We start from the raw sequence: 11806 nt of genomic DNA, 5'->3' as shown, positions 1-11806 counted from the left end.
CGGGCCCCCAAACACCCCGCCGCCGGGCTGAAGGGCAGGGCCCGCGGGCAGCTCGGGGGGTCCCACCCGCCACCGCTCCTAAACCTACTCCCACGCGAACAGGTAGCACGGGGATGGTGCGGAGCCCTGGAGCTCTTGAGAGGGAGGGGGGAAACCCGGAATCTGGATGTAGGATGCTTAAATACACATACACATATACATATACGTGTGTGTGTGTGTGTGTAATAAATAGCTAAACCCACCATTTTTAAGATAACCTCGATTCTGGAGTCAGGAGTCTGCAATTTTTAAACACTTTCCATTAGCAGGTACCTTTGAAAAAGGTGCTCTAAACGTATCCTATAAAAAGCAGCTAATACAGATACATTGAAGGGCAGAAATGTGCAGTTTCTCAGTAATTTGAGGTTCATTCTCTTTTTTGCAGTGAGAGCATTAGCTACAGCCTTAGCCCATATTAAAGCTTTTCTAGCTATTCCCATTCCCAGCTTTTCTTTTGAGTGATGTGCTTTTGATACTCCTACTTACTGGATTTAAATTCTCAAGACTCAGTCTCTGCTTGGAAATTGGTTTGTTTTTCTCCTTGGTTTGAACCCTCAGCTTAGCTGTTTGTGAGCCCAGAGAGAATGGAAAACAAAATTCCTTCTTCATTCAAAAGAAAAACAGCTCCCAGTGACCTGTTTTGGAAATGCCAGCGCATCAACATACCTCTGGTGAGAGTGCTAAAGCCTGGGATGGGAATAACCTCACTGAATTTTGGAGCGTTCCCGGGGAAAGCTGGGGTTTAATCAGGCCAAGCATGGCCCTTCCTTGCACACGCACGGGTTTCTGGAGCAGTATGCTGTTTTTCCATCATGGCATGCTGTTCCCAGTCAGGGAGGCCACGCTCATTATACAGGGAGCTTGCCCAGCCGCGTTCCGCAGTGAATTGAAAAGCTGCAGCAGGGAAATAATTTATGGCGAACCGAGAACATGGGCATTATTTGGATGAATATACTCTTAGGCAGAGGGCCAAGACAAGCCCTCATGGCACACATACGTCTTTATCTACTGTTTAAATGCAGCCCTGTCGTGCTTCAAGCATTGAATGCCCAACACGTCGCTGGCTGCTGCCCCGCGCTCCTGGCAGCCAGGGCTGTCCCCACACTGCAGGAGGGCACAGCTGTCCCTCCCTGCCCCGGGACCCTGAATGCCACATGAGAGCTTCTGCCAACTCTGATGAATGAAATCCTGCCGCAGGAGGGAGGACACGGTGGCACAAGACACCAGTGGTTATGCCCTCGCGTTGCTTCACCCAGGAAGAAGCCGTGGTCCCTGCCGTAGCTCGGCACGAAGCTCTGAACCCTGGGTACAGCCCTGCCACAACCCCAGCCAAGCTACCCTGGGGAAAGGAGGCATCTGAGCACTGCGGTTCTGCGTGTGCGGGTTGCCTCGCTGGTTTGCAGGACTGTAGCTCTGCAAGAGCAGCCCCTGAGGAGCTCTGAACGCCCGCAGGCGCTGAAGGTGAGGCAACAGACGCTCTGTCATCAGCCTTAGCAAAGCCCCTGGGGAATAAGCCTCCAGCACTCACACACTTGTTGCTGCCCCATCAGTCCTCACTCTATGGTGGGCTGTGAGAAGCCACTATCCTACACCAAGGGCATGACACCCTCCCTAGACTGCCCTACAGCCCCAGGCACTGGGCAGGAGGAGGAAGGAGCTTGCGGAAAGGAGCTGTTTTGGAAAGGCTGAAGCCTTTTCTCACAGAAGCCATGAGGCAGTGTATGGGCAGCAGAAGCACAGGGCAGACTCCAAGGAAAAGGGGGAAAAAGGTGCAGCTTGAGGATCTTAAAAGTAATGAGGGTCCTGTCAGAGGCCTCTGTTTTGTGGAACTCTAACTCAGTATTTTTTTCTTGTTTCCTGAGGAAACCATGCCATTTTGGGGGCAAGGGGCACATACCCATCAGTCACTCTAACACCTCTGGCTGATTTCAATGGAGTTCAGTCACAGAGAGCAGAGATCCCAAGGGTACCAGCTCTGAGAAACGAAGCAGTGAGACAGAGACCATGGCTACACCATCCCTGGGAGGAGGCTGCAGCTTGAGCCCAAACCCTTTTGGACGTCAGAGGACCTGCACCAGCGCTGCTCCCTAAGACATGGCTTCCTTGGCCCCATCACTCAGGCAGTGCCTTGCTCTGCCTTTGGTGACTCAAGCAAACAACTGATGTTCCCACTCAACCCTCGCCAACACTGTTGATCTGCCACCCGCATTACCATTTCACTTCCCCTGAAGCATTTCCCTCCCTCCTACTCCAGGGCTCCTAAGATCTCCTTCACCTTCCTCCCCTGCTCCATCTCCCTTTCCACATACGCACCAAATTCCCTGCATTCTCCTTGGACCCTGTCACCTAATCCCTCCACATCTGTCACTGTCTTTGGAAGGCGTTTATATCATATCCATCCAGCCCCACGCTCCCATCAGGGGGGGTTTGGGCTCACGGATGGCAGAGTGGAGGTCCTATGGACAAACCTGGAAGAATCCAACCACTGCCACCTCCGCACCATTGATGAAGGCCTCGGCATCCTTGATGTCATTCAGTGGGACAGGTTTCTCTGTGGTGCCAGCTGTCTCTGGAGAGAAGAGGTCAGGGTGGGTCAGAGGGTACTCAAATAGCAGTTCAAAGAGGTTCCCCCAACATGCACCCAAGCATCCCACCCACACACCTCTCCTGCAAGCTCAACGCACTTGCACAGCACGCTCTGGGTAAAGAGACTCAACATAAGGTGGACTCCCCACAACAGACCCATCCTTTTATCCTGATCTGGGAGGAAAGCTCACTTACTGTGGGATGCAGAACCGCTGTCTCCAGCAGACGCTGCTAGGGAGCCCCCAGTGAGCAGGATAACAAAGAGGCATGGAACAATGGAGGCGCCCATGGTGCCAGTTTGCCCTCTCCTCGCTATGCCACCCTGCTCCGGTCCTCTTCTCGGCTAAAGACACGTCAGCTGCTGCAGGGGCACACAGTCACTCCCAGGTCAGTGGGAAGGGAGCAGCTGGCCCAAGGCAAAGCCTTCCGCTCCTGAGATAACCGCCTGGCTGGGAGAAAGACCCTGCCTTCTGTACAGGCACCAGCCTTGGAAAGTCTCATCAACACTGACACCGGCATGTCCTCACCCACCACGCGGGGCATCTCAGCTATTCCCCACCTGCATGACCAGGTGCCCCAGCTGAGTAAGAACATCCCTCTATACAGAAGGAACCACAGTGCTTCTTCAAGTGCTGGGTCCCAGTGAGACAACCACTGGGACATGTGGCTCTTGCATTGCCTCTGGGGAGCAGCTGCCATAGTGCTGAACACGAGAAGACCACGTTAGAGCTCCCTGGGCTCATTCAGCCCACCACAGGCCAGACTTTGGGCTTCAAAGAAGGATTCATGAAACCCCTGAAGGAAGCAGCTCTGAAATAATTCACTTACAGAGTCAGGCTGATGTTTTGAAGGAGGAGGGCTATTTCTCTTCTGAAATATGCTCTTAAGCCTTCCTATAATGCATTATCCACATGCACCTCACTGAAAAAAACATACTCCAGAAAAGAACATGACACTCATGCAGAAAAGAAGAAAGAAACTGGTTTTATTCTTGGGACACCGAAGTCTTGTTACAGCATCTAGCTGCATTCCCCCTGACCGGTTTTGCCTGCACAAGGATGGATTTTAACAGGGTAGGGCACCAGATACAGACCAGGAGATCATCATGGGAGGTAAGTAACCATTTACAATGAGTCAGAACACATGGCAAGTGTAACTCAGATAGGGATTTTCCAGGGACCAGTCCGCCCTGCCAGGTGATCTTGTTTCCTAGAAAAGGCACTTCCGGGACCGGAGTTCTTACAGGAGAGATGGAGGCAGCAGGAGGAAGTACTGGGAGACAGGGAGGATGATGCTTCCCAATTTAACCCATTATGTGTCATGATGGGGTGGTGGTGAGAATGGGCAGGTTATTTTCAGTGTATCAGAAGTAACAAAGGCCGCCTGCAGGCCTGTGCATCGACCGAGGCTGGCACAGAGCCCCAGCACCCACGGGAAGGGCTGCCAGGGCTGTGGCCGGCCACGGTGGCAGGAAGGAGCAGCATGGTGGGCATGGCCCACCTGGAGACTGGTGCAGGAGGCAAGGGGATGGGAAGGGGGAAGGCAAACTGGGTGAACTCATTCTGTCCATTCCTTCTTGATGGACAGGTTCCACTCCCAGGTGAGATGGTCGTGCTTGTCGTCATCCGTGAAGAAGGACTTGTTGTGATAGGTGCCTCGAGCCAGCATACCCTTAGGAGCCTCCTCAATGGGCGTCAGGAACTCGTACTCCTCTGGCCGTGGGCCGTAGCTGCCAACCATGAATGTGGCTTTGTCCACTAGGAGAAAACAACCCACAACGGATGAGCCCCTCGGGTAGGGAATGATACAGGAGAGAAGAGGCCACAGGCATGAGCACAGGTCACAGAAAGCAATCAGACAGTGGGGAGAGAAAGGGATAGTCCATGTCAGCAAGGGGAACAGAATGAGTGGAAAAAGCAGGTTAGTGAAGCACAAGGACAGGCAGATGGACAGGCAGCTAACTCAGTCTGTACCCTCTAACTGTATGTGCTGCTGGGAGTGGGCACACCCAGTGCAGGGCTCAAGTGCATGTATCTCTCTTGAGCCCACACTACTTCTCTTTTCTGGTGAGAAGACCCCACTTACATGTGCTGAACGGGACGCTGGAGCCTTAGAGGTGGTTGCATGGAAAAATGCACATGTGGGATGTGGGCGAGGTGAAGACCTCTGTATGGAGAGGAAATCTGTGGCAAGCACTGTCTAAACAGCATCCCTGGGGACTTGCTGCTGCAGAGAGTGGTGTAGCTTACAGATACCAGAGCTGGCTCATACTGAGTTCACAGGAACCGCTTGGCCTGGGTAACGCAGAGTGCAGGCTAATGCACTCTGCTGAGAAGTCTCACTTCCTGTGTGGCGGTGCAGAGGGAGACCCTCAGGGCCAAGGGAGGCTCTGTCCTGGCTCAGAGCTGTAGGAACACGGTGGTAGGAGCACTGGTGTGTAGGGCACAAAGGTCTCTTACTCACCCTTCACCCCTGTCCGGTAGGTGTGCTGCACATATTTCAGTCCTGACACAATGTCCCTGTTTACCTGCAAGAAGTGACCAGAAGTAAGCGTCAAGGGAAGGGGTTTAGTTCTGTATCTGCTGGTTTTCTCTCTCCTTAGAGACATTTATCTTGGCTCCCTACACCACTGCCCTCAAAGGCTCAGCACAGGACACACTGAGGGGAGTCCTAACATGACTTCTCCATAGGCACCTGGAGACCTACAGCATCCTCCGTGCAGTTCCCGCACTTCCCCATCTCTGAGGCTGACTGGAGCACATCAGTCAGCTTCACAAGACAGTTCAATGAGGACAAAGAAAAGTGAACCAGGGAGTTCCCAGATAATAATTTCCAGACAGAAAACCAGATGTGTGTGATTAGAGTCATCCCTCTGGCACAAACAGGTGGGCACATTAGCTGAGCACTCCTAGCTGTCTCCTATGCCACGTGGGGAGCTCGCAAGTTTCTCCTCAAGAGACAAAAGGATTTGTTCATAATCTTTCCTCAAATCTCCCATGGATAGCTTGGATGTATCCCTTGTTATCCCCCTTCTGCCTCCCTGCAGCGCTGCTCAATCTGGAAACAAGATGGGCAGGTCCTTTTACATCCCAGGGGAGAATTCACGTGGTGCCAGCTCTTATCAGCCTTGGGACTGAGGGAGAGAGTTAGAATAACTTGTCTGCCTCTGGGCATCTCCTGTCAACAGGGCTCAGGTACAGATGGAAATATTTCATAGCACAAAGAGCTGGAGGTGTCCCTGGGGACCAAGTCATCTCTGAGATGGAAACCAAACTTCAGAGAAAAAGGGAAACCTTTCCTACAGAACCCACAATACTAACACTTCCCTCCTCTGTTTCAGGAGAACTATACTCCACCCCTTTTTGCCTTCTCTGCCAAAGCCAGATTTGTCTACAGCAAACGTGGAGATGATCACTTCAGTGCTGATGCCACACTGCAGTCTGGCCAAGCCTCATTTTCAGCTGGAAACAGAAGAAATGGCTGACACACTGGTTAATGGAGAAGAGGAAAAATGAGCCCATTTGGGTATATCGTGACTCAGAATTCAGGTCTCATCAGGCAAATGTTATAGTATTGAATCTTTTTCATGCATACATGAAGCGCAGCAATGCAGACTGAACCAGTACTTCGTGGAAAACCATTATCTCTTCTCATCTACCCATTTCTACTCTATGTGAAGTAAGGATTTTGTGGTGGCTGAAAAGCCAGGCCTAACTCAGCCAAAACTACCCATCTGGCTTCCGAACCACCTGTTGTTCACCACTGTGAGTGGACAGAAAGCAACTTCTGGCACGGTGTGAGCAAGCAGAAGCACTTCCCTGGAATGACCTGGTCCCTTGTTGGGTAGAACAAGACCTGAAGCTAGGGGAGCTTTACATGGGCCCAGCTTTTGGGCACGCATGCTGCCCAGCTCTGATAGACTGTCAGTGACTGGCCTCAGCAACTGATGATAAGAAGCAACCAGAAGGAAAACAACTCACTCTGAAGTGGATCTTAACTCTGTACTCCACTCCTTCCTTTAATACAAAGATCTCTTTCTTGAGTGCATCAAGGTCACCTGTAAGGAGAGGATCAAGCTGTTAGCTAGAGGTGTCACAGCAAGAAGTGACCACACGCTGTGGGATGGGGCTGGGATTGGTGTCGGAGAAGAGCATCCCTTGGAAAGATGGTACACCTGCACAATGAGTATAGAGGTCTGTATAAGCAATTGCGCTGTGAAAGCAAGCACACAGAAAAACCTAGGCCTGCATGTACGTATGTGACAGCGTCCATATCTGCAAAGACAATGACTAAACAAACACAGGTCTGGGCACACAAATATATTTATGTGCAGACCCTTTGCCGGGCATCTGCAGGAGCGTGTGCATGCTTTGCCAATGCCCAGCCCCAGGCTGGGGTGAACGGAGCACGTTTGGCAGCTCCTGCTCAGCTTGTGAGGCTGCCTGGGCTCTGCAGGGCTCTGCGTGGTTTCGGTTGAAGAGGAAGCCTCCCTGCTTCTCCGGGCCCAGCTTCCTCTCTCTGCAGAAAAGCCCATATAAGGTGAAGCCTGGTTCTCTCCCCATGTCCCCAGGAGCCGGAACTGCAGATATTGCTCGATTCTGAAGTTTCAAAACAGCTCGTTACCCAAACGCATGCACATCCCTTGTGCTCATGAGGTCTCATTGAAAGGAAGAAAGAAGATAAGGCAGGAAAAACCCAGGAACTCCTAGATCCCTGACACTCTCCTTAATTACATCTCCTTTTCTTTTTCATACGTTTCTACCTTAAAATAAGAAACAAGGCTAAGACGTCCTCAGAGTTCCTCTAAAACCAACTGAACATCCCACAGACAAACTCCCTTTCAATTTGAAGCATGCCAGGGCTTTTGCTTGTTCCACTTTGTGTCCAAGGACAGAGTCTCTTCCTACCTGTAAGGTCCATAGTGATGGGTCCTGGAGCAGAGTCACATACCAGTGTGAGTCGGGTGACCACCACATTGGGAGCTGTTGGGTCTGCAGGTAGGAAAGTCAGGGGCAAACTGTCAGCTTGCAAAATTAAATGCAAGGGGAGAAGAACAATGCTGAAGAAATGGGGTTGCTTTCCCACATGGAAACTGCACTTCAAGAAACACCCAGCAATGTCAGGCTTCCCTTAGCACAACAGGGCCATGCAGCTACCCCAGTCCTTCGATATGGATCCTTCCAGCCTCCGTCCTAATACCTAGAGGAGGTTTGTCCACTACAGGAGACTTCCTTATTAAGATCATTCTGAGCAGCAAGGCTCCTTTTCAGCATAGGCTAGTCCCCCCATGTTTCTAATCCCTCAGGAATCCTCCAAGGCCCACACACCTCCCACCACAAGTCCCTTTCTGATGCCAGCACTCTCTATTAACCTTACGTCTAATGTTCAGAGCATCTTCCCTGCCGTCTTTACATGCATCTCTCCACCTGCCCATCCCCAGTCCTCCAGCAGCAGCAGTGCATGTGCCTGGTCAAACAAGCTCCCTCTTCTTTCAGGCCACCTTGCCCCATCGCCACAGCACATGGTTGCGGTGCATCTCCCCAGTCCCTTCCTATCAGCGTGCCCCAGCTTACCTACTACCACAGGTCCATCTCCCAGCAGGGACTTCTTGTACTTAGCGAGGCTTTCATCATCCTTGTCCAACTCTTGCAGCTCCTGCAGCGTTTTCTGGGGAGGAGGTTTGTAGTTGAGTTTCCCATCCAGCTCATCATCATCTTCTTCCACGTGGGGTTCTTGGGTTTTCTCAGTCATGGTCACTTGGTCTGGGTAACAGAGGAGGGGGCAGTCAGTGGGATTGCGTCCCTGGGGGCTCTCGCTCTGGATACAGTGTGGTTCAGTCCCCTGAGCAGACAGGCACTCGCCCAGCGCCGAACGCAGCGAGATCGTTACAGGCAAATGGCGACGGTGATCGGCTGCAATCCCAATGCTGCTGTGCTGATATTCTGGCTCTAACAATCCCCCTCTGCCCCCGCTCCTCTCCCTGCAGGCACCACGCGCACACGCAGACCTACACCATTCTTCCCTCCCGGGGAGGAGGTGCGGGAATGGAGGCTGGAACCAGAGTGATTTACAGCCACTCTGCAGCACGATCGCTGGCCGGCAACCCTGCAATTACAAGCCACCGTGCAAGGTTTCAGTGCTCGCCAGCTATCCTGCACAAAGAGCCACTGCCAGAGACACGAATAAAGCCAAGGCCAGAGGTCTCATTCGCCCTCTTGTAACGGGTTAACAGCCACATGGTCAGGCAGCGTTGCATACCAAGATCAAATACCTGACAGCAACTCCCATATCTTAGCAAGTTAGCTGAAGCCCTCAAGGAAATGCACCCACTACAGTTTATCTGCTGGAATTCCTGGTGCTTGCTCCCAGGAACAGCTCACTTCACACACCGATTAGGTCTCCGTCCCACTGAGGAAGGAAGCATGACTGTGACCACCCACAGCCCGGCTGCAGAGCAGCCCTGCGTACCTGCGCCGCACCAGTGGGGTTTCTCGGAAAGGAGAGGTGGGACAGCTGGAGCCCGCAGCCACCATGGCTGGGACACATGCCACTGAACGCAGGAGTGCAGCGAAGCTGCTTGGGTTGCACCCCAAATGGGAGCCAGAGCGGGAAGAGATCAACTGATGGGCAGCCAGGTGGAAGGCAGGGAACGGGGAAGAGAAGACAAAGGCAGGAGAGGTGAGCAGTGCTGTGCCAGGTCCCCCTCAGTCAGCTGCCTGCCTCAGAGCCAGCCGCATGGTCCTAGCCACCTTCCCACTCTGCAGAGAAAGGCTGAAAAGCAGAGCAGTGCCCTAGTGCAGCAGTGGCTGTTGCAAATATAGATTGGATATTAGGAAAAATTTCTTCACCAAAAGGGTTGTCAGGCATTGGAACAGGCTGCCCAGGGAGGTGCTTGAGTCACCATCCCTAAAGGGATTTAAGAGAGGTGTGGATAAGGTGCTCAGGGACATGGTTTAGTTGTGGATTTGCCAATGGTAGGTTAACGATTGGACTTGATGATCTTAAAGGTCTTTTCCAACCTGAAAAATTCTGTGATGCTATGATAAATGGCCAAGCCGTTCCTTGCTGTTTGGCAGCAAGGGGATTTGGTGGAGCTACACAGATCACTCAGTTCACTTCAGCTTATTAACTCCTTCTTGGAGGTTATTCATGCTAAAAATTCTCCTTTTGCCTGCTTATTTGCATTTTCCCCCATAAGCCCTTTATCCCTCCCTGCAGCCGTGCCCTTAACATTTGCCCCTGCTCCCAAAAGTTAAATTGGGAGCTAGAGGGACACTTTTCTCATTCATTAAAACAGAAAGGAAAAAAAAAAACAAACCACCAACATGCAATAGTTCAGGGTGAATCAGCAAGTGAAAATATGTAGACCTCCCAGAGCAATTCCAGCTGGGGAAAAAAAAAAAAACCCCAAACACAAAAAACCAAACAACAAAATCAAGGAAGGCAACATGTTACAAAGCGACAGACAAGGACCAAGCAACACAGGAACAAGAAGACTCAGTCTGGCATGCTAATGGGTAACGGCCCTGATGCAAGACTACTTTGCAATGGCGTTTCGTGGTGAGTCAGGAACTAGTGCATAGCGAGCAGCTGGAAAATAAAAGGGAATCACAACTCAAGTGGCAGGAAAGAAGGCACATCCCAGCAGCTGCATAACATTGGCTGAGTTCATGCCCAGCCCTAGGAGCATGAACGACCTACGTACCACGGGGAAGACCCTTGGGCTTGTCCTCATGAGGAAGGAAACCAGAAGCTCCCTCATGAAAGCAATGATTGCTCATGGCCCACTGCTCTGCAGTCTCAGCACAGCCACCTTGCAAAGCCTCACCATCCCCTCAGTGCCATCCCACACTCAGCACAGGAAGAGAAAGCGGTAGATTCGTGGCAGCCACCGCCAGGTCTTGCCTTCCACTTGGACTCCAGCTGCAGGTCTGAGTCACTTCCACTCTCCCGAGCTCTCTCGCAATATTAGGCTGCGTCTGCCACCACGACAACCACAGCGCAGAGCTGCCTGCGTGCCCCCATCCTCCACGGGGGTTTTGTGGTTTATCACAGGAGCAGGAGAGACGCAGGCGATGGAGAGAGAGACATCTCTGGCCGCAGGCAGATAAAAAGCAGAGTCAGGCCAGACCAGCTCGTTGTTCCCCATCCCTCAGACCTTCCCTTTACATCACACATACAGCAGAGACTTTCCCTGCCAGCCCGTGGGGACGACTCACTTGAGGACGGATGCTTTTAGCCTCTGAAAACCTCCGCCTGCTGCGCCAACAAGAGCCCGCTGGGGAACAGCACCAGCCAGGCTGTCTGGGCTGAACAACCCTTGGCTCACACGCATCTCAAGGATGGCACCAATCAGACCCAATTCTGACATTTCTCCCCAGGTTCTGATGTGACCCTGCCTTCCTGCCAAATTCCCAGGCAGGAGGTGACCCAGAGAAAAGCTCCTATCTCAGCTGCCCCTACCTCCACTCAGCTCAGCTGCGGGACTGGTGGCTACTGGGCTCAGGCACCAGCACTTCCCCAGCGTGAGCATGTCAGTACCCAAATGTCAGGGTTCCTGGGCTCCTACATCACTGCCCAGGGCAAGGGCTGGGCTAAGATGGAGACCCCCATGGCCTCAGGCCACAAGCCTCATTAAAAATGAGAAAATTAACCCTATAAATGCACTATGCAAGGAGAAATATGGGGGACTTGTACGCTGCACGGGCACATTTTTCTTCCTTTCCTGCAGCCCCAACCCACAGTCGTGCATCACCTGCACCTCTGAGGCTTGGCAGCACCCACAAAGCAGCAGGAAGAGGGACAGGGGCAGTGCTAGGGACCCCCTGCCAGAAAGACGATGGCTGCAAGAGGCGAAGGAGGAATCATGCTCTGCCGAGGGATGCTAGGGTCTTTCAGCTGAGCTCTGCCTGGGCTGGAGATGGGGGGCTGCCCCCGCACCTGCAGCAGAAGAGGGCAGGAGATGTAGTGGATGGTGTGTACCTCCTTGCCCCCCCCCTGCCATGCCGCCACAGGGCACAAAGAGCGATGCCCCAGGGTCATCATTTTACTTGCTCTTCGTCTGCGCATCACATTCACTCCCCCAAACCACCCCCGATCGAGGGCTTATCTCCAGGAAGCGGGTGTAGCAGGGAGGAAGCAATTTTCTGCGATGGGGGAGAAACCCACCGGCCCCACCAGC

The 11806-nt window shown here is 52.5% G+C and overlaps 1 protein-coding gene across 2 annotated transcripts; it reads right to left on the bottom strand.

The window, feature by feature from the left end:
* Positions 1–3593: 3593 nt before the first annotated feature.
* ARHGDIB (Rho GDP dissociation inhibitor (GDI) beta) lies at positions 3594–8387 on the bottom strand. 2 transcript variants are annotated; one of them, XM_010148041.1, is made up of 5 exons: positions 8199–8387; positions 7533–7616; positions 6606–6682; positions 5089–5152; positions 3594–4382 (listed from the first exon to the last, which is right to left on the bottom strand). In XM_010148041.1, the coding sequence occupies exons 1-5, from the start codon at positions 8374–8376 to the stop codon at positions 4183–4185; spliced, it is 603 nt and encodes a 200-aa protein (XP_010146343.1). In that variant the 5' UTR covers positions 8377–8387; the 3' UTR covers positions 3594–4182. The 2 variants fall into 2 exon arrangements, with proteins under 2 accessions (XP_010146343.1, XP_010146344.1); XM_010148042.1 differs by having other exon boundaries at positions 3594–4252; positions 5091–5152; positions 8199–8380.
* Between the last annotated feature and the right edge of the window lie 3419 nt (positions 8388–11806).

This window comes from Eurypyga helias, unplaced genomic scaffold (assembly GCF_000690775.1).
Source record: "Eurypyga helias isolate BGI_N326 unplaced genomic scaffold, ASM69077v1 Scaffold7863, whole genome shotgun sequence".
Lineage (NCBI taxonomy): Eukaryota > Metazoa > Chordata > Aves > Eurypygiformes > Eurypygidae > Eurypyga > Eurypyga helias.
This window is presented reverse-complemented; position numbering and strand designations above follow the sequence as displayed.

Coding starts and splice junctions, on each gene's coding strand:
- ARHGDIB (XM_010148041.1), bottom strand. CDS start 8,376: ATGACTGAGAAAACCCAAGAACCCCACGTGGAAGAAGATGATGATGAG. Junction 6,683..7,532: donor CATCACTATGGACCTTACAG/GTAGGAAGAGAC, acceptor CTCTCCTTACAG/GTGACCTTGATGCACTCAAG. Junction 4,383..5,088: donor CTACCGGACAGGGGTGAAGG/GTGAGTAAGAGA, acceptor GTTTTCTCCTAG/TGGACAAAGCCACATTCATG.